This window comes from Etheostoma cragini, chromosome 21, assembly GCF_013103735.1.
Source record: "Etheostoma cragini isolate CJK2018 chromosome 21, CSU_Ecrag_1.0, whole genome shotgun sequence".
Lineage (NCBI taxonomy): Eukaryota > Metazoa > Chordata > Actinopteri > Perciformes > Percidae > Etheostoma > Etheostoma cragini.
In genome coordinates, this window is record NC_048427.1 from 8,495,756 (window position 1) to 8,518,969 (window position 23,214).

The following is a 23,214-nucleotide window of genomic DNA, read 5'->3' on the forward strand; positions in this document are numbered from 1 at the left end:
CCCCCCCCCCCCCCCCCCCCCCCACTCCTCACTCCCTCGCTCACTCACTTGCGCGCTCTTAGATACTCACGCACACAGAAGAATACACACTTGCTCTTTAGACTCTCACCAGCCTCTTTCCCTTCTCTGCTGTTTTTTTATCCGCCTCGGTGCTTCTCTCCTTCGTCTCCTAAAGGGCAGCATTATCAGCAGAGCACGAGGCTTTTAATTGAAGCACATATGTGTCGTTCTTGAGCTGCAGCAGTTTGGATCACAGCCAACATGTGTTGTTGACCGAGAAAGGATTTCATTCCAGTTAGAGAAGAAAAAAGTAGAAGAAAGATAGGCACAGAAGAGAGACAGAGAAGGTTATCCGTGAGGAGGCACTTTAATGGTTTTTGGTCAACTTCTCTGATGGGAGATAAACTGGCAGGAGACGCCTAAGTCAAACACAGAAGAGTAGCAAGCAGAGGTATCACAAAAAAACGCGAAGATGCTTTTTGGTAAGACCTTTTGTTTACTCTTACAGTATGTGATAGTACCACTTATTAATGGGAATGCAATAGCCTCACAAATAGGTTATATTTATCTTGAGGTGTGTTATTCCTCTGTCAAAGTGTGTTTTTACAACTATGACTTCACATCGTTGCTCAAGGGCAAGCTCAGTCTCCTGCCTACCATCTGCCCTCTTCCTCTGCATCCAAAATGAGTCCCACGCCTGTTTGTTTTTCTAATTGACCCCTTTTGATGAAGCCAAATGTGGAGTTCAGACCAATACAACACAGTCGCTCCCAGATGTGTCAAGTCATTTTAAAGCGACACAAGAACAGTGCTGATATCACTGCACAGATTGCTGGCAATTATGGCTTTGCCTCCCGAGGGAAATATGCCCAGATTAGCTCGCATAATTGGAACCTGTTAAAGATAAAGGCAGTGTGGGGATTCTTTTTAGTCATTTGTGTTTGTTTTTTTCAGCAATGGGAGCATAATGCTGATTGCATTTAGGTTTTTTTAATTTAGAACCGCTTTAGTGTTGCCAAGTTAAGATCTTTCATTTCACCAGCATACATTGGCAGTATGCATAGACAGTTTACCAGTCTCAAGTTCAAAGTTTGACCTCTAGATACATGCATGCAAATGAAAGCGTAAACAAGAGTTCAGCTGAAATCATTTATGCCAATCTGTTTTGGTAATCCATAAATTGTTTTAGTCACTTTAAAAGCAAAATTGCCAAAAGTAGCTGTTAGGAGCTTCTTAAATATGAGAATTTTCTGCTTTTATCTGTTCTATATCACTTTAAATTGCTTTTCTTTGGGGTTTGGATTGTTGATTAGACAAACAAGGAATTTAAACATGTCACCTTGGTCTCTGGAAAATTGTGATGGGCAGTTTTTTTCATTGTTTTTCATACATGCCAATCAAGAATATAATCAGAGGATTAATCTGAAAAAAAAACAATCATTAGTACAGCCTTAGATTTATTTTTGTGTTTTTTATTTTGGATGAACATCGAGGCAAAAGTGTCTCATCTCATAGAGTTAACGCAAAATTATGTGTAAAAAAATATGTGATATACTTCAGTAGTTTATGGACACATATACATTGTGCCGCGTGTGCCTTGATAGAAATACTAAGAAGTGTCTGTGTAGCAGCTCTGGAGACTGTCTGCTTTTAATGTCAGATTAGAGGGATCAAAGGGAAACAGTTGAGATGAGATAGCTGTAGACTTTTGCCTGGTGGCCATGCTGCAGCTGTCCCCACCCCTCCACCGCTAGTCAAGAGCTGCAGTGACAGCCTCTGTGTATAAATCTCATTCTATAACATGAAATAGATGTAACGATGTGTTAAAAAACACAGTAGAATTAAGAACATATTTCTTAGCTTTGAGATTTATACCTTTCTATACATCTTTTTTTGAAAGGTAGTAGACATACAATTATATGTAGCACAGCAAAAACTGGTGGAGGCCTTAAAACAGTGAATACAACATTTATAACAGAGCACACCAGGGTAACAATAGTGTAATAACACACATATTACAAGCTCTGTTTCCAAGCATAACACCACATTACGCTGTCAGTGATGCAAATTGCAGTGACTCACAGTATGAAATGGAGACTGGTTTACATGTTAAGAGGGGCACAGCACAATTGTGATGCTACTGCCACATGGTTGGGTAAAGTCCGCAATATTCATTTGGCTCTTTTAAAAAACATAATCCAAATAGCAGGAAACATGGAACAGAGAACTGACATGACAACGCGTACCAGGTAATACAGCAAGATGATAAAAGCATAAACATTTGGTAGAAATGGGTAAAACTATTTCTTTTAAATAGACACACGAAACAGGGCAGGGCAATGAAAAACCCCACGTTTTTTAAAGTGAGCTTTTAACCATATTTTAAAACATTAACAAACGCATTCAATCTGACAAAATAATGGAATCCAGTGCTTTGTGGCACATTGTCTCTTATAGTTTTTAGTTGAGTCATAAGCTCCCTGTTCCTCCTCCTACATCTTCTCTCTTGCCCTCTACTGTCAACTAACAAATGTTTGAAAATGTCAACATGTTGATTTAAAAAAGAAATACATGAATTTGGCTGTGACTGCAATGAATGTATTATCATTAAGTGTGACACAGGCTGGCTAGAGTTTTGACATCTAACATCTTTATTCCCTTTTAAAAGGCAATCAAATAAAAGTATACACCTGACTATAATCATATTTGTGCTTCGGGAAAAGCCCAATTTGCATTTTATTAGTAAAACCCTGTGACGCATTCTATCACCCACACACATACAAATTATTTCCTATATATCAGATTGCTGATGCATGCACAGCATGAAGCAGTTTAAGTGTCTTATTCGATTTTACCTGAAGTGTAGATAATAAACTAAATTGTCTGTGTGACAAAGTACAAAACTAGCGATTAGAGCAAAACCAGGGAAAGTTTTTTAAGGCAGTAGGAAAAAACATTTGAGTGCATGACTCACTTTATGGAACCAATAATATCAGCAAGTAGGATGATATGACCCATCATATTAGCTACGAGACATTAATCTCTGTTCTGTGGGGATGGAGAGAGAAAGCAAGTCCTTATTTTATTGTTATCTTATGGAAAAGTTTTTTTAAAATGTATCACTAGACAGTTCATGAGTCACATTAGATGGGACCATTAATTTGGACCACAAAAATTCACTATCCAGCAGCATTAATGACTCATTATTCTAATCCTAGGGTATTGAGTATAACGCAGTATGGTTTTAATTGCTGATAGGGCAGATTATTATAGAAAACAAATGTAATGACGATACGACAAGGTTGTTTGTTCCTACCCTCTAATACAACCCACAGGAGCGTTTTCCGTCCTCATATCTAAAGCAGAAAACATGATGGTTGTATTTTTGAACAAAACCGTTATTGTTTTAAACACGTTGTGAAACGGTTGCAATTTGGTTTTGTGTAGGCAACAAAACTACTATGTTAAGTTTTGAAAAGACTTTGCGATTTGGGTTAAAATCAGAAATTCCTTTACTTTTTATTAGTCACTTGATGCTAAACGTGACGTAGGCTAACTTGTTCCGTAAAGTAAAAAAAAAAGTGCTGTTTACTTTTATTATCAAAAAGGAAACCCCGCTCTCCTGGTTGTAAGTCCTGGTATTTGTTTGATCCATACTTACTTTCTGCTTTGCTCCTGTCGTGCTTACTATGGTCACTAGAGGGGGGCTGCCAGTATAAAGGTTAATATGGGTTGTAATTTCTGCTTGGAGCATTTTTCAGTGGAGGACAGTCTTGAAGTATGATATGCTGACATCAGTTGTGTGGTGCCAAAAACAAAAGACAATTAATTCTTTGCATGAATTGGGTATTTAAGAGAGTTTAAGCCAAATGTGTGTGCCCATCCACCACCTAACTCATTTACTTTTCGCTGTTAGTTTTCAATGTAAAACTAGATTCCTGGTGTAGTTATATATTCCTAGTTGTATTATATTTATATGTCAAGGTTGGTAAATCTCTTGCACTTCTACGTAGAGCAGGTACGCTGTATTTGCATTTAAACACATCATGCTCATTTCACAATTTTTTTTTATTTTCCAGTAACTCATTTAAATACAGTTTGGTATAATCTGAATGAATAAGTGTGGCATCCTGTCTAATGTTGTGTGTTATTACAAGACGTTCCCTCATTTACCTCAACCCTGCTAACAGAGACTGACAGCCCCAATCAGTCATTGATGAGTGTGAGTTTGATTAGCCTGACTGCTAATGACTGTGGAAGTTCACACACACACACACACACATACACATACACACGCACACACACACACAAACACACACACACATTTTACTCTCCTGGTGGTTAAATAATAATCAATAAAGGCATGGGATGTCATCACACATCTACCTTGCTTTTGCACGGAGTGTGACATAAGTGACATTTTAGCAAAGGAGACCTAATTTTGATTGTCATGATTGGCAGGACTTTTTTTCCATAATTTATAATTGAGGTCAGGTAAACAAATTTGTCAGAATGAGATCATATTTGCTTCTTATTTGGATCAGTACAGTTATGTATAATAATTGTATAGATAAGTATATGTGAGAAGTGAATTTGTATAGTATTTCGAAAACATCAAAATGCTTGCAAGGATTATTCTTCAAAATCACATTAAACGTCAAATTCTACATAGAAGCCCAGAGTGACTCACATCATGTATCAAAATGATTGTAACAATTTCCAAATGGGCCCTGGGAATGGAGCTGCATGCCAAAAAACAACTACATTAAGTCATTTTAATGGTTTAGACACATGGTATGGATTATATTATTTCTATCTATTTTGGGGGGGGGGGGGGGGGGGGGGGGGGGGAATTTGCCAAGAACTCATGCAGCTTTAAGATATGTGGCAACCAGGACTGTGACAGGGTGATCTCTCTTGGGCATTAAGGACATTGAATGGTTCTTTCAATACTTTGCAATTATACCGCCTCTTTGTCTGACCTAACAATAAAAGCTTTCAGTACATGCAGCAGGCTGGTTAACGTACTCATTGTGGGTGTTTGGTGTTTTATGCCCCCAACTTCAGTGCCTGGAAGGCACCAGGGTAAGACAATGGTTAAGGTTAAGGTTAGGGTTAGGTGCCTTGAAGTCAACGGCCGCAGCATTGCCTGGAAGTCAATGTTGGGGGATTAAAACACCATCGTTGCCTGTGTCCCCTTCTTGGTGATGTTGTGCTGTGCAGCATCATGCTTGGGATTAATAAACTAGCAATAAACCAAAAAACTAAATGAGCCTGCACAGCATGGAGTTAGAACCAGTTGGGAGGATAAACTGAACCCTAAACAGTCATCACCATCCTTGCAAGGTGCAAGACGGGGTTTCTTGAGGGGGTCTATTGTGTCAATAGCCATCAGACTGCATAATACTAGCTGTCCCATACTAAGAGAACTGTGGAACGCTGCCTGCACTGCAAACGCAGACTACCCTAGATTGCTATTTACATATCTAATATAGAAATGTACTTGCATGGTTTCAATCCTGTATACAGAATGTTTCTTTAATTGTCTGCGTATAAGTTTGTACATATAATATTTTATCTGTCTGAGGAAGCTGTGAGGGATTATACTATATAAATGTCAAGATTACACACACACACACACACACACACACACACACACAAACACACACTTACACATGCAAGCAGGCACAGTTACACTCAAACTGCACACTCTGTCAGCAAAATGGATTCATGTTTGGTATTTACTGAAATGCTGACTTAAATGAAAATATTATGCTTCCAAATCTGTCAACGTGCCTTCAGATCAAGCAGAAAATGCAAAATTGCTGAAATATGCAGCTGCCAGGAGACATGACATTGCCCAAAATGCAAGTGCTCTCTATTAGTATTCATGCAATAGCCTACATTGTCAGCATATGTGCACGATTAGGGTAGCTGCAGACTCAGTAAAGTATGTAAGATTTAATTTTTGTCTTTGACCTTGTCCTTAGAGAAAAGTGTTTTAATTATTATGTTAAATTATGGTGTTGGTAAGATTGAAGTTTTCCCTGCTAACAGTTCATGGAGTGAACAGAGGTCTTACACTTCTAAGGGTCTATAGGAAAAGGTGTTTCAATGATCATTGAATTTCACTAAAAGTCTGTATGTTGCTAATTAAAAGGTTTCCAACCCTTTGAAAGAGGTCCTAATGCACTTAATGGCTATGTACATGATACCATGCTAAAAGACTGTGGCTAAAGCTAACAGATCAAAATCATTTTTTTTTTTTTTTAGGTTAGGTTGACAGGTCTGCCGTGCCTAGTTACACTTGCTAAGAAATGTTTGTATAATTATTGCTGTTCAAGGGAGGGGTTTAGGGAATGATCCCATTAACACAGGTTTGGAAAACTTTGCTGTCTCCTTTAACAAAGTAGGCTAAACTAGAAAGAGCCCTACAACATGCTCTTCACCTTTGTAATACCACTGCCGATGTTACATTGTGTTCTTTAATCTATCTCTGATAAACATCTTTCGCGATGCACCAATAAGCAAAGATCCTGTGATTCTCAGCTCTAAAGCTGCTTGTGTAGGATCCTTCAAACTCACTCCACCAGGCAGACAGCCATAGAAGAGCAGCCAGACAGAAAGCGGCTAATTACTAAGTTCGTGGGGCGGATAAAGCTGCGACAGACTTTAAATATCAATAAGTATGTGCAGCACATCTGCTGAATGGCATTCAGCAGGTCTGATTGGACTCAGGCTTATCTCAATTCAAGCAGATGGTGGCAGTTTATTTTAAGTGTGCTTGATAAAGACGTGCAGAACATTATGAATGGGCAGAGGGTCGGAAAAGGAAAAAAAACACAACAGAAACGCTACTATCTGAGCTGCACTCGTAGTGCATTCATGCTCATTTCCCTGCAGATCAACGTTATCTCCTAGTGTTTGTTTATCCTTTATGGAAACAGAATAGAAAAGTACATAATGTGCATTAACAAAATTTGGTGGTTGCCAGTTTTCAAAAGACAAAATCTTCTCGACATAAAAGAGTTAAGAGAAGATGGAAGATCTTAGTGAGAGTAACTCAAATCATGCTTCACTAGAACATATACAAGAATATTACTTTCCTAATATACCAGACAGGGCAGTTATTGAATCAAATTTGATGCCAGTATTAACATTCAACTATATATGATGCCCTGTGGAAACTGAATTTTGACCCTCTTGATTGTTTTAGCTTAATTATCCTGTGTGGATATTAAGGTAGTAGTGTGTATCCTTTGCAGAGTAATCACAGTACCCTGTGCTTTTTCTTTGACCAGACAAAACTATTCCCGGATTTCACCTTGAACAAATTCAAAGGTTTATTGACCCTGGGGTGAAAATGGGCCCACGGTGCTCCAGTTGAAAGTAGGACAGATTACGACAGGGACTCTGATCTGGGCTGGATGCTGCCCCGTAGGTAGAAATTCACAAGAAGCCGCTGGAGCTTCCAGCTGCGGTTGTGTGAGTTTAAATAGACAGTGACAGCCATAGGGAGAATTTGCCTGTTGGCTGTCAGTTGTGGCCTAAATGTACTTTGTCACAATAAAGATGATTTATTTAAAGACCACACACACAGTGCAAGGCAGGGGCAGCATTTTAAGCCATCATGGAAATTAGGCCTTCACTTCCCCAGTTTTGTTTCCAGTGGAGGGAGTTATGTGGAGCTGTCAATGGCAGTTTTAATGGATGCTAATTCATCCACCAGAGCTCATCATAAATGCCTAGCTCTCTGCCTGTTGTGTAAGCAATGAATGGCATCATCATTACAGCAGAAGCGCAGTGCACTAACCACTTCTGTTTTATGACTCAGAGAAGCTGTGTGCTTCATGCTATTATGAAGTGGAAAACATACCATTCAATTTGCATCATTCAACAATGTGTTTTGCAGGCTTAACAGCAAAACCCGTCAAAAGAGGCAACTCTTTTTTAGCGTTTCAATTCCACCTTCCTCAGTGCTTAATCCTGACTTCTTGATTGAACCGTCTGAATGGCTGAGTGCTATTCTGCAAATAGAAAGATTACTGTTGGTTAAAGATAGAGTGAGTGGGATTTTCCAATCTGCGCCTAAACAATACACTGTGCAGTAGCAGTGACTTATGCGTCAAAGCAACATTGTTTCATGTAGTCATCATAAAGGTGTATTCAAGCAATTCCTTAATATTTACTGTACATATTTTTCTGTCAAATACGTTTTATTTAACTGTTTTCTGATGCTGTGATTATAATGATACTAAATATATTGTCAGCCGTAGTAACACAATATTCCAAATGCCCAAAACACTCATGATGTTTTATATAATTTATGTGTTCATGAAGTATTAATGAGGGTAAGTTGCAAAATTTAATGTCTTGTAATTATAATGCTGATGTCAACCAGATTGTTAAAATGACACTACCCAGATTTAGATTTATGATGTGTTGATGCCCTGATGTCAACACCAGATATTTATTAAAGGCATTAGCAGCTTTGTAGTTCACATACAAAAATAGATTGTATTTGACCTTGTGAAATAACTCAACACTTGTCTGGACCACTAGAGCATTTCATGAACTGGAACCTTTGAAAATCTTATCTAAATTTCATTATAACTGTGTCTTTTTAGTAAAGTTAAAGACACTTTTGTTAAATAACTTGGCCTTTTTTTGTGATATTACAAACATCAGTGGACTGTTTGTTCCATGTTTTTGCTTGGAAGATGGTAAAAAACAAGGAAAAAATGACTTATATTATGACCTTAATATACTCATGTTGATAATTCCTGTATTTATTTTTTATTTTATATTTGTTCATACTACTTACCTAAACGCACTGCAATCTTTGGAATTGATCCTTGGAGCTCATCACAATATACCAGTGAAGCAATATCACAATACATTATAGTGACATTCAAAGGTAAAAAATAAATAAAAATCAATGTATGTACATTTACATATACATATACTGTACTGTAAGCACGTCTACATGCAGTTTATTTAAAAAGAAAATCATGAATGGTCCTGAATTGCTATAAATCATTGCATTGCTGTCCAGTGAAAGCCATCTCGAAATGTGTTGATTTTGAAATGTTCAGGTAAACGTAAAGGTTATGTCTTCAGTTATGGGTTAGATAAAACATTTCAAAAGAACTTATCTGAAAAATGCATTGTCACAAAGCTGAAACCAGGACTTTTATTTTTAGCTCATGTAAAATTGACGTTTTGGAGTCACAGGGTTAGTGATAATAAGGATATGATTTGGGTGATTAAATATGCATATGAGGAAGGCTCACAAAAATAATAGAATGAAGAGCCAAATATACGCAGAGGGACTCACAGATAATGTACAGGGTCTGGATTTTGGTACTACACCCCTGTCTCTGGTCTCTGATATCATGCCTGCCAGTCTCCAGAGGTGCATTATTCATTATTATTTTAATGATAATATTATGGCAAAACATGTTTGATGTCTTTCCACCTTAAATTCCGTGAAATTAAGATACAGCCCTAGCTCAGCTGTTAATGACACAAAGCATTAACACCAAACAGAGGAAGCTCATAAAACGTCAGAATGAGACCATGCCTCCACACCGCCATGTTGGTTCAGACTGAAAACAGAGAGCCTGTTGGCTCAGAGAGATGATCCCAGAAATGCATTCACCATGAAAGGAACCCCAGCAGCCGTTCCTCTGATACTTTCGCTCTGATTCGCCGCTATGAAAGCTTGTCATCCCCCCTTTTTTTCCACCCTTCATGAAAAGATGCCATTTCCTTCCCTCTGTGATTGCTGTGATGTTGAGTCACCCAGAGACTAATCCTGGAAATAATAGAGATTAAGCTTTTCCCCCAGTTTTTTTCAAGGTGCTATAATTTCTCCAGCTCATAATCTTTTATCCCTTCTCAATACAGACTGTATGGCTGCTGTGACCTATCCTCCCAGTTTCCATGAAGAAGCTATCTTCCTGCTTAGAAAAAGAAAGTGAATACAGATTAGAACGAGCAGGAACTGGTTCGTTTTTCAAATGTGGAATGATTGTTATTGTAGAAAGGATGAAAAATTAAATGGTCCGCACTCGTTTCACTGTTTGCTAAGCCCCTGCCAAGAGCAAAAGTGTAATGGATTAAATAGTGCGTCTATCTGCTCTAACCCGTAGTCGTTAACATGTCCAGCTAACTAGCTTACCTACAGTTTAGTTTGGGTAGCATTAGCAGCTCTGTTCTGGCCTTTTTTGGACTTTGGGATGTTGATATTCAAGCATTTACTGTCAACATTGAAAGTGAAAACATACCATTTAAAAAATACCAACAAATATATAAGCTAACCAGGCAAAAAAAAACACTGCAAGAGTAATGCTGTTTCTTTATTTACATGTCTTCTATGTTGGTCATCAACTAGTGAAATACTTATTTTTTGCAATGTTGACTGAGCCTTCTTTTAGCATCATATATGTAGCGATTTTTTTTACAAGCTGAAACATTGCAGGTAGATGCATGTGACTAAAAGATATAGGGTCTATATATATTTTCAGTCTTACAGAATACAAGTACCGTAGTTTTTCTAGGGTTCTTCCCCTTTTATAGGTTAGAGGAGGTTATTTTCTATCTTAAATGGTTAACTAAATCCCTCTACTCAAACTTTTTTTAGGGTTGTAGGTCATTGAGTTTATGAATTTGAGTTCATAAAGTTCTAAAGTAATGAATGACTATTTATAAAAACTAATCATGGCCTTGCTGCTTAACACATTTCCAGCATGATTAGATGAAACTAATATAACCGCAGCTTTAGTCCATCTTGTCAAAGTTAGCACTTTCTGGACATAAATAAGATGGGTAATTTAAAAAGGGACAGTCCCGTCAGAAGCGCGTTCCTCTTGTCGTTTGTCGCCCGATGTTGTACACATTCTCTAGATGATGGCAGTTTCTAGTTTGTTCAGCACAAAACACAGTTTATTAAACGTCTCACCCTGCTGTGTTTTTGTGATGTATGCATGGGAGATTAATGAGATCAATTTCAGATTTGTGTAGAAGAGGGAATTAATGTCCCCAAAAGTCATACTGACAGGCAGATTAAACACATCGGCCTAGCGGAGGGAAAAACAGTATCTCATCCGCCAGTGGTTGTCTCTCTTTCAGTTTCTCTCATTTGGGCTCGACTCAGTGTAACGCAAGTCAATACACTCTCTTTGGCATTAGTGGTACATGAACTGTCCTGGTGGAGCCTTTAAATGAAATTGGAATTCATCAAAAACAAAATTGAATCACATGAAACACAAATTTAACACATGTTCTGTGTGGGTGTGTTTTTGGGGGGGGGGGGTTCCACAGAGATCTGTGGTGCACATTACACATGCAAGATCAAATAAACAGTATAATCAGCTTTAATCATTTCAAATTTTAATCTAAATAATACATGTTGAGTGCCTGTAAATCACTGAATAACAGTGCTAAAACAAGATAAGATGACAAGTAATATAATGTATATTTAATAAAGATTAAGATAAAACAACTTGGTTTTATTGGGTTGAGCAGGAGTTACCTTTAGAATTGGCTTCCCCACATTTTAGGATGTTTTTCAGTGATGTTATTCTAACAGATTTGTTTTTTACTCCCAAATTACAGATTATTAAATCAACATTTCTTCACACGTTAATCATTCATCACACCTCTGTATTGGTCTTTCTAACCTGCCTGTTGTCTTTCCTGTTTTTGGTAGCGAGGACTTGTTTGTCCTTTGTCTTGTATTTTGACTGAGGTCATTTTGGCTGAATTTTTTGGTCAAAAATGTCTCTTATTTGTAGGGACAGAGATATAACTGCCAATTTCTATTCATGCCTTTGAATCAGAAAGAAATCCCTTTTCTTTGTGTTTGCTGCTCAGTGTTTCAGACAGGCAGTTTCAGTTTGTTCAGTTTTGTGTCTGTCTGGTTTGAGATTGTGACACAGCGCTGGTCTGAAGTTAATCCCTCACTGGTGTGTTGGAGTTATGTGGTTGGTCGGTCTGTTGACCAGCTGAAGGAATGAATTCTTGGTTCATCTTTTTGTAATAGTTCGCTTCCCAGAACGTAACATTTCTTGATTATTTTTGGAATAATTTTTAGCCAGATGCCAGTTGGTCGGTCCACCGCTTTGGTCCAGACTGAAATATCTCAACAACTATTAAATGGATTGTCATGAAATTTAGTTCAGACCTTTCTGGTGCCCAGAGGATGAATCCTAAGGAAGCTGATGACCCCCTGTCTGACAAGAGCTTAATGTCTCAACAAGTACTGGGTGGATTGCTATAAATTTGGTACAGACATCAATGTCTCCCTCAGGATGAATTGTTGGTGATTCCTTTACTTTCCATCTAGCGCTATCATCAGGTGAACATTTTGATTTATCCAATACTTTGGTTTATGACTAAATACCTGCAAAACTAATGACTTTCCCATCGGTTTTCCCATATGTTGTGTTGAGTGCTAATTAGCAAGAGTAAGCATGCTAACACACTACAACTAAAATGGTAAACATTATCATAAAGCTTTTTGTATGACTCCTAAAATGATTTCCCTCTGCACTTCTGTTCACAACATTTCTTTGAGCATGTTTGAATCTTTTCCCTTTCCCTTTCCCTGTTATGTCTCTCCGCTCTGCTCAGGCTTTAAGAACCATTTTGAATATGGGACCAGATTAGTAAAATCAAGCTAATGCTCAAGGACTTTCAAACCCGCCACATCCCCGGAGATAAAACCTGAAATCAAGAGGTGAAAGAAGCAGAAAATCAGGGAACATTGCTTTCTTGTTGCTGTGCTTTTTTAGCACTATGAAATAACATAATTAGATTCAAACATTAAGACTGACTGTAATAACTCTTCACAATATTTAGAGAAAAAAAAAACAATACACTTTGTGATATTTGGTTCCTATATGCAACAACAGTTTCTTCATATGTATCTTTCCTATATCCAAAGTTGGTGAGTCGTCTCTCTTCATCTTCCACTTGTCATCTGGTATGTTAATACTTCTTGATTCATCAGTCAAACTTTTCTTGACGTTTTCCGTCCCAGTAGGGCCAAACCACCACTCCACCCTCAGTAACCACAGAGTTTAAATCCCTACCAAGTCAAGCTTTGTCTTTTAAATGAAAGAAAAACACTTGATAATGCATGGTATGAGAAAACAGACGGCTTCTTGCAACATGGTTTCTCATCCCATTTTATTTTTATTTTACCTGGAGAATAAAGAACATGTTTCTTAAAATGTTAATAAAAAATACTTCACTGTCATCTTTTAGTAAAGTTTAGTAAACAAATATTATTTTACCACTATCTGTCCTGCATCCACATACAACATGACTGCATACAATGCATCTCTGATTCACAGCTATTGTTATAATTTAAGATTTCTAGTGAAAAACTGTCAATAACCTCTGGTTTTCTTGTACTCAACAATGTCACACTTCTAGTGTCATTTCTTTTATCCTGGGATCTCTATGAAAACACTTGTTTCTTTAATATTACAATTTGTATTTCTATCCAATTGATATTTAAAGGAACTGCCCATAGAAATTTGAATCCTCACCTGTTGTACATTAGAAAGAAAGAAATGCTTACAACACTCACCCAGGAACTGAATCCTGATCCATTGCTCACTTATATTAGTTTGAACTTGTTTCTGTCATTTACACATGACCTTCTAACTTAAAAACCTCAGGATTTTCAACATACAGGCATTCAAATAATCGCCATGCTTTTGTAAGACACTGCATTTCAATGTGAGCCCACCGATGTTTACTTTGGATCTAGAGAAAGGTCAGTGCCGTGCTGCTCTTTAAAGCATGAGCAGTCTAAATGCATTTAGGCCAACCAAAATTAAGCGTGATGAGATGAGAGGTCATGTGAAAGGATATTTTCAAAGCAAATTATGTTTGTAAAACTGCTGTGGACTCATCAAAACAAACACTCTAACATATGCAAGAAGATAGAAAACTGGTGAGCAACAAAAAACAAACTCATACGTACAGTACATTAAAAAATAAATGATATCAGTCACCTTGGGCCTTGAAACCTCCTTGCAATTCTTTGCTCTTTAAATTGACTGACCAATTTGCAGGATCTGAGGAAGAACAAAACTACACAATTACACACTCTAGCGCTGTGATGAAAGGCCAGAGACATTTGTCAAGATAAACTATGGCCCTGTAAAGCAAGAAAAGGCCACACGAAGCCTCTCATAATTTTATCCCCATCTATTACTGAAGTCATTAAAGCTTTACCGAGTGAATCATTCACTGTGGGAATGGGTCTTCTCCATCTCATATGCTGTGTGCTAAACTTCTTCTCTTCTCTTTATCCTTGCGAGTGTTTACAGTACGGATGTTCAGCTTTGGTGGCCTTAAATGAAAAAGGGTGAAATTTGTGTCTCACTTCAGATATGTGTTTCAGATTGAGAATCTTAACAGTGATGTGCTTAATCAAATATGGTCATCCCTTCTGTAGGTGCCCTCTCCCAGAGCCAGGTCCACCCACTCTTGGGCTCCCTGTCTCTGCCAGGTCGACCCCTCCAGCCGCAGACTCATGCCCAGCTGGAGCACTTCCTGCCGCTCAGGGTCAACAGCTCCTCGCCGCTCAGCCTCTTCCCCAATTTCAGCAACGTAAGATACCAAATCACATTACCACATAAAAATGAACTTCAGTGGGGTGCCACCAAGGCTTAGGGGTTTGTTCCCCTTTTATCCTGGCAACTCTTTACCAAAAATGCCAAATACACATACAGTATGTGTTTGTGTATATATAAGACTGGAATTAAGGTCTGAATTACAATCTTTTAATCCTACCCTCAATTTAGTTTTAAAAACAAAAGATGTGAAGCAGAACTATTAAACTGTAAGGCATGTCTTACATACGGTTAATAACTTTATATTACTTCAAATGTGCACGTTGTAACCTTTTAATATAGAAAAATATTAACAGATAAGATAAATAACTTGGCTCCGATCAGTGCCAAAAAAATATATGATTGAGACCTCCCAAATACAACACTTTTTTCTCACACACACACACAAATGCATGTTTGGAGCGGCAGGATTTCTACATTTAGCTTCTACACTGACAATTCAGTAGGAATGCATCAAATCTATCAGGCATGGGGGAAAAGATTCCTGTCTGACATCTAACGCTAAAAACATCTATCAACTAACATAAAGAAGTAATCAAAAATGTGAATGCAGGACTGTAATTTTCTCTTCTTCTATTCTGAAAAATATACACATCTTGCATTTTTTTAATTCTGTAATGGTGTAATTCTTAAAAACCTTTGCATTATGTAGTATTTGACAAGATGTTCAAGACAAACTAATCTACCTTCACCAAATAACATCACACCATGCAATATTTTATTTAATCACAGGATGTCTATTATTATATAAAATAATATATTATATTTTTTTGATAAAAAGAAGACAAGTTGTTCACTATTGACCTTAAAATGTGGTGGTAGTAGTTTAAATAGTAATTTTGTATTGCTGTGCTTATTCTGGCCTACTCATCAAAGATAAAAGTTTTAGCTTATGCCAGTTTATGCTCGACTGGGATAACAACATAACAACATTTAGTTAAATAAGACCATTACCATGCGCTCAGCAGGTTAAACATGTCCGAAAAGGGGCTGAGAGTGACCATCTGTTTCAGAAAAGATGTGTACTTAAGTCATTTAATTGATAGTATGGAAGATATTTGTTAATATCTCAAACTCTTTTTTTCTTATGGCATTTGTGTTATTTTAAGGTTTAAATCACTGCTTTAATGAAATTCCCTGTTTGCTCTACTCTATCAAAGAAGCAGGACTAACATGTTCATGTACGTCCATGTGTGTATATGTGTGTGTGTTTGATCTCGTAGATGGACCCAGTTCAGAAGGCAGTGATCAACCACACCTTTGGCGTGGCTCCACCCAAGAAGAAACCCATCATTTCCTGTAACATCTGTCACCTGCGCTTCAACTCCACTGTGAGTCAGACACTCGTTCAGTCCTTTCCCCTGATATCTCAGAGGAAAATGTTTTTTTCTTTCCTTGAACTTTCTTTGAGCTTTCATCAAATGAACTGGATAGAACAAAAGCTCAATGGACTTCTTGTTCATTTACTGCAATAAGGTGTAAAAATGCCTTTGACTGCTCTTATCTGTCTGTTTACGGCAGAATGTAGTCATTCCTTAAATTACATCACCACATGGTGCATTTTTTTATGATGAAGTGAGGGGTTGTGTTGAATAAACATCATCTTACTTTACTCACTGGAGCCCTGCTGACCCTCTTGATGTTGGCTGAAAATTATTAGACTTTTCTAAACAACGTTTATAATTATCTCATGAACTGTCATCTAAAGCTTATCTTTGGATAGTTTTTGCAGTCAAGTGTCCATATATTTGCAGCTCATTTAATAATTTTTTGCATACTAATGGTATAAAAACAATGTTGAAGCAGGCTATGCTTCTCATCAGTCTAATCATTATATCTACACCTTCCATTTTTCTTTTTTAATTAACCAATGGGTTCTTAAAGGATAACCAGTAGTTGCTTTTTTCCTCCTTATCACACCTCCCTCTTCATATTCATTTGGCTCTGATTCCTATGGAGTTCATTTTAACATATTTGCATTTATATTGTTAAGAGGCACCTGGTGGAATGACAATGACTCTTCTTTGAATGAACTGTGAAACTTGAAGAAGGCAGGTCACTGGCACGAGCACATTCACCCTTGCTTCCTGATCAGTCTCTCTCACTCTTTGCTCTGTACTTTTTGACATACAGTGATGCTTTAAGCAGTTTGTTTTCTAGCTAACAGGCTCTCTCCTCCTCCCCTCTGTGTCACCTGCAGCTGCGCTGAGAGTGCTGGTTGACCCAGGAGTTGGATGCCAGGTTACAGGCAGGTACCAGGTCCCAATGGAGCGGCACTCAGTGGCTGGAATTTGCACTTGAAAGAGAAAATTGACTAAAAGAATAGTTAAAAATATGTCAAGTCTTTTCAAATGTTATGCTTGATGCTTGTGTAGTACACACAGTAGCTTTTCACAGTCACTCATATTTAGTTTTTGTATTACACGTACAGCTTCAGATGCCACTCAATGTTCAACTCAATTATGAATCTGCAGTTTGATACAAACTAGGATTTCAAAGTTCAACCAAAGCTAGCATGATTTAACAGTAGTCTAGCACGCTGAATTCAAGTGGTTATTTGGATTACATTTCTGGTAAGCATAAATAATGCATTTATCAGTTTGGATCAAAGTGATGGATGGACGGACTGGCATCCCAAGAGCTACACCGCTAACAATGGTAATGAAAACATCAAGTTTTTGTAATTGAAAAAAGAGATGTTTAAAAGAGGGAAATTTAAACCCCATGAACAGAGAGAGATGGTTTTCCTAAGTTTAATATGAGCAGTATGAACATGTGCAGCAGTCACAGTAGGAAAAATATATGGTGCAGCTTTAAGTACAGGTGATGGAAATAGTAAGATATTATATACAGAATATACAGTATTTAGTTGCTCATAAAATAAGTGCATCTACAATAGAGGGCTTTATTGTACAGAAAATGGAAAGCTGGATCTGTTTGCTCAGTACGAAGAAAAGACGGGTGGCTGTGAAAATAATCTATTGTTCATATTACATAACCGGTGTGCATAAAAAAAGAATAGACTTGAATATTTTCTAATTATTCCTTTAAGGCTGTTAAACTCACTGAAAAAAAGCATGAAAGATTCAAGCCTGAAGGATCACACATTATATTCTAATTTTGCTGCCCTTTTTTTGTGGAGAACAGTTGTTGCTTACTGTGTATAAGGCGTTTGGGCATCAGTGGTGTGAGAATGCATACAGCTGCTTGAATCTAGGTCAGCGGAGGCCAAGCTGTCCTGACAGTCTTCTTTAGGTGTCTTTAACTGAGGATCTTTGCCGTCCTGGGACCCTTATTGTACATGCTATTCTCTCTTTACGTTGCTATGGTGGAACATAGTGAACCCATACTACACTGGCATGCCAGATAATATGGTAGTATGCAGATTGGAGCAGATTCAGCCCTCTGACTCAGTTGAAAATCACGCTGAATGCTTGGTGTGTGCACTGACATTCAACGTAGCCAAAGGGCTCGTTCACCCTTTGCTCAGCCTTGTGTCCCCCACTACACAGTTTGACCCACTGTGGAACCCTTTCTGTTTGTGCAGTAGCTGAAGCTTCATCTAAGGTGATGATGAGGAGACTTGTACCCCACCACTCTATGCACACAGTCACTGAAAGATCACCACTGCACACTGAGCTCAAAGGCTGTACTGTGTACATGGGAAACTGGATAATTTGAGCAATGACAAATTATCTAACAGCCTTGTGTGAAGCTAGACACCTAAAGTCTTGTTACACTGTTCCAAACTTAGACTATCTGTTTATACTAATGCACTTGTGTCTGTTATATACAGAAAGTCACTAGTGTTGCAAAAATGTGTGCTTTAAAGTAGGATGCTGGTTATGTTCGCATGAAAAGAACAAAACCGACAATGCCTTAGTCCGTCCAGTTTCCCTTCCTTGTCTGTGAGACCATTGATTACTAAAAAATGTGCTACAGATATATATAGTTTGTCCTCACCTTCCACTTTCTTGGTGTTGACATTCTAAACTCTGGTCGATTCGGGAAACATTCTCCGAACTAGAACTGACAATCACATTATATTTATTTATTTCCATGGCAGTTTGTGAAATGGTCACGTTATTAATCTATTGATTGATGTACACATTAATGTTGTTATTTTCGTGTGTTGATTACAAATTTTGAAGTAATGTATTTCAATGGGAAGCCTATTTCGATTACAGAACGATTAGCTAGTAGTGTTGAAAGTCTGCTGAAAATCTCCTGTTGTTGCGTCCCCAGAGCAGCCAAGTGGCAGTTACTGAAATGGTCACGTTCGAAAATTCTGACATGTACACAAAATAAGTGAGGAAATTGTGTCAGGTACACAAATCATAAATCAAAATAACGTGGCTATTTCACAAACTGGTATGAGACTGGGTGGGGCCCATTACCTGTGTCTGGTGGCCGCCCAAGAAAATTGTGATTGGTTTAAAGAAATGCTGAAAAACCAGAGCCCATTTTTCTCCTATCCGCTATCTTTGGCAGCACTGTGGAGGAAGGTCTGGCAACGCAAGACTAGGCTTTTCCTTCTTAGACTATACTTGTTAGTAAGATCGATTCATTGTTGTCTTCTCATGGGATTTGTTGACAATGACAAAAATATTGAATATCACCAGACCTATCATTTTTTGACTTCTGCTTCTTCTTTTTTTCTTTAATTTTGATGTTTTTGGTTCTTTTTGCCGAAGCTCCTTAATTGGGAAAATAAATAAAAATCCCATCTTTTTTCAACCACATCTCTGATGCATCCTGAGTGTTTTTCATTCGCTCAACTACCAGTTACATTGACCCACAACAATTATCTTTTGGGCTTTTATGGCCTTTAATTAAGTGGACAGCTTGAAGACAAGAAAGGGGAGAAAGAGGGGGGAGGACATGAAGCAAAGGGCTTTGGTTCGGACTAGAACCCCCATCACTGTCTACATAGAGAGCGCACTCTACTGCGTGAGCTAGAGATCTCCCTGGCTTCTGCTTGTTTTGTACACTTGATTTCATGTATAGTTTTCTCAAATTGATTAAGCTATTTGAACTTTCCACCTTACAGGAGTAGGTTATAGGACTTTCTTACAGGAGGAAATCTTTTGATTATGCGATTCAACATTTTTAGAAACAAAACAAAATGCTTTACTTTATTGCTATTTGTTTCCTACGGCTAAGTAGAGCATATAAATCGTATAGATTTGCTGTGCTATACAGAGATATTGATGTGTTTATGGATTACCAGATAAATGTGTTTTGCTTCAGTTGCTTTGCTTCATTGTTGGTGCACTTCTACTCGCTTTATCGAAAGCCATTTCAGGATCTCAAATCTGCATGCATCTGTTGTCAAACTGCCACAAACATGTTTTCTCTCAAAGAGGAAGGCACATGGGGTCATTTTGTGCTGCAAAATATCAAACATGGGCCATTTTGTGTTACAACAAATCAGTGGTAAGATGAGCCAGTGTGCTCAGAGGTCATGAGATGCCACGAGTCCAACGGATGCTCATTTGTGCACAACCGTGACGATGATGATGATCAAAATGGCAATCTGACTCTTCCTCTGAGTCAAATGCTTAATCACATAATTTTTCCCTAACTCCATGGAAGCATGTGAAGCCAAAGAGATGGAACAGATGGAAAGAATGCAGTTTACTGATTTTCACGCTGCACTTCATTAATCCAATTAATGTTTGTTCTGCTCGTGTGTGCTTATTTGTGTGTGTGTGTGTGTGTGTGTGTGTGTGTGTGTGTGTGTGTGTGTGTGTGTGTGTGTGTGTGTGTGTGTGTGTGTGTGTGTGTGTGTGTGTGTTGGTCAGACCCAGGCCGAGGCCCACTACAAAGGTCACAAACATGTTCGCAAGCTGAAGGCCTTGGAGACCCAGAGGAACCGGCAGAAGAATGGACACAGTCCATCCACAACAGGAAAAGACGGAGAGCGAAGGAGGGGGGTGATGGGAGGAGGAACAGTGCCCACAGTCTCACATTTGAAAGCCATAACAGGTAGAAATCTTTCGTTTTTTTAAAGGCGCCACTCTCTCTATCCTCTGAGTAATGGGAGGTAATTGGAGAGACGTAAGCACCAAGGCTTGGGTAGCTGCCACTCAGCTGGCTAATTACCAGTTATTACCTGCCCTGCTATCATTGGCTCTGTCAGATAGGTAATTACTCCCATCAAGCAAAGACAGGAAGCCTTAAAGCAATTATGAAGGGGTGCTATCCAAAAGAGGGATTTAGTTGTGTTACTTTCTTTCAGTTTAATTTTGGCTACAGATCAACAACACAACTGCCACGTACAGTTCCTTGTTCCTATGATGAAGTGTGTTGTTGCTTTGCTAATAGGACATGTCAAAGACAGTAGACAATTATGAAAAGAGCCCAGAAGTATGAGTTTTGTGTACCTACATGTTTTTATTTCAAAGTCAGGCTAAACAGCGAAAGGTGAAAAAAGTGGAGAAGTCAAGGCAGGGAAGAACAGTCCTATGAAATGTAAGCAAATATCTGCATTTACTTTAGTTTAGATGATGGGATTTACATGTTGGTAGTAAGTAATTCACTTACATATGGGAAGTTAGTCAATAAAGGCAGGCCTTTAGTCTAGAAGGAATTCAACACTGACTTCAAAGGATAAGTAAGGCTGCAACTAATGGAGGAAAAAAATGGTGATGTCTTCAAACGTCCTGCAAATCCGCACAGCTGGAACCAGCAAATATTTGTCTTATTTTTTAGATGATACACCCAAATGATTAATCAAGTTTTTGCCAAATTTCAATTAATCAAGTAATAGTTTCATCTAAAAAGACAAGCCAAGTTTAAAAATACCTTTGCGAGTTTCTTTGATGCCCAGCGCAGACCGAAGAAGAGGTGCACCAATAGTGCATTCCAAGTAGATGAGACACCTTGAGGCCGGGTGTGGGCATTTTGGTGAAAATTGGGTCTTTGAAGTTATACTGACAATAAATGTCTAAATTAAATGTTTATCTGTAATTTTCTATTGTAGGTGAAAACTGCAATTTAGCTTATTAAAATACCCCCAAAACTGCCCTTGGACAAAACACTTTGGATCCCATAAAAAATACAGAGGACACGAGTGCCCTTATTCAACAATTATAATAGCTATTAGTTCTTCTATGGAAGTAAATCTGTTTCACCGGATTTTGAAATTTAAAGCCATCGAATTTCTAGCACTGAATACGTATGCATTAAAATGATGTACGTGAATTTTTTTGCCTCTGAACTTTACTCTTCACATTTTAACACTGAATTTTAAGCATTGCATTTTGCAGTTGAATTTGGCCTTTTGAATTTGAGGAAGTTAAACATATCTTAGTTGAATACATTTTTAAAGTAAGTTTTTTCTTGTCTATTTTAGATTCTGAATATGTGAAATTAGGAAAATAAAGGTGAGAATTGTTGAAAATTTGAAGGGTCAAATTTAGAGTCGAACAATTCTAATACATAATTTCAATGCATAAATATTCATTGCTAGAAATCTAATGGCTTTTTAATTTAGAAATCCAACAAAACATATTTACTTCCAAATTCTTCGGCAATATTGCCTAGACAAGAGATGTTCTAAGATTAATTACTTTACGGTCTTTTACTCTGCTTCTCATTATGCCTGACTAAAAAAATGCCACCATCTTCCTTTCAATTCTCCTTTCAAAGTTTTCCTTTTAATGTTTGCTAATCGCCCTCCCATTTTCTTCCACCACCTATCAATTTCCTTCAAACCACACAATGATTAGCCTGTTACATTCAGCGGTTGCCATGGTTTTTGAGTGATGGTAAAAGAGGGAGCTGCAGCAGAGGGAGTGACAGTTGACAAAGAGACAAAGGAAGATTGATTGAGATGGCAGAAAAAGAGCAAAAAGATACAAAAATCAAAGAGAGATGATGAGAGCAGAGAAGTAAGTAGGTGAGGAGAATTCAAAGTATAACAAGGTTATATTAATGAAATACAACAACAACAAAAAACAGGTCAGCTGCACAAAAAGATAAGAACAGGAAGGAACAAGGGGATTGCAGCAGTCAAGAAGATTTATTCATACCTTGATTGTGTAGAGTTTATGGATTGTTTTGGTATTATAAAACAGTTTTTTGTAGATTCATCCTCATGTGTGAATCTTCTTGTGCTCATATTGTACCAGTGTTGTTAGCTAAGATGAACCAGAGCAATTCTAAAATTTTTAATCCAACACAACTTTATTTATATCAGTACCGGCTATTATATGCTGCTATTCTCCATCCGGATGAACGCGTGTATTAATAATCACGTAGCTAAAAAATAAACTATCAAATAATATAAGCTTCATGAGCTGTATATACACATTTAATGAATAGATTATAACACTACAAGGGAAATGTAAGCACACACAAATCTTGTCAATGTATTTTTCCACAACTAACAACTAAAAGTCTTCCTGTGGGCACTCACAAATGGAGGCTGGTTTGTGAACTGACATTGAATGACAGTGAAGTTAAACAATGTTGGATCAATATAATATACACTCACCGGCCACTTTATTAGGTACACCTGTCCAACTGCTCGTTAACACTTAATTTCTAAGCAGCC

General features: G+C 37.8%; 1 protein-coding gene across 3 annotated transcripts in view; it reads left to right on the forward strand.

The window, feature by feature from the left end:
* Positions 1-23,214, forward strand: part of LOC117937045 (zinc finger protein 385B-like) — a 41,189-nt gene that overhangs the window by 15,296 nt on the left and 2,679 nt on the right. For 2 of the 3 annotated variants that reach the window (XM_034860680.1, XM_034860681.1), the window contains exons 3-5: positions 14,477-14,631; positions 15,878-15,985; positions 20,459-20,642. In XM_034860680.1, the coding sequence (XP_034716571.1) occupies positions 14,477-14,631; positions 15,878-15,985; positions 20,459-20,642 (447 nt within the window). Of the gene's footprint in view, positions 1-59; positions 483-14,476; positions 14,632-15,877; positions 15,986-20,458; positions 20,643-23,214 lie in introns of those variants that run through there. The other variant, XM_034860682.1, reaches the window with a different exon arrangement.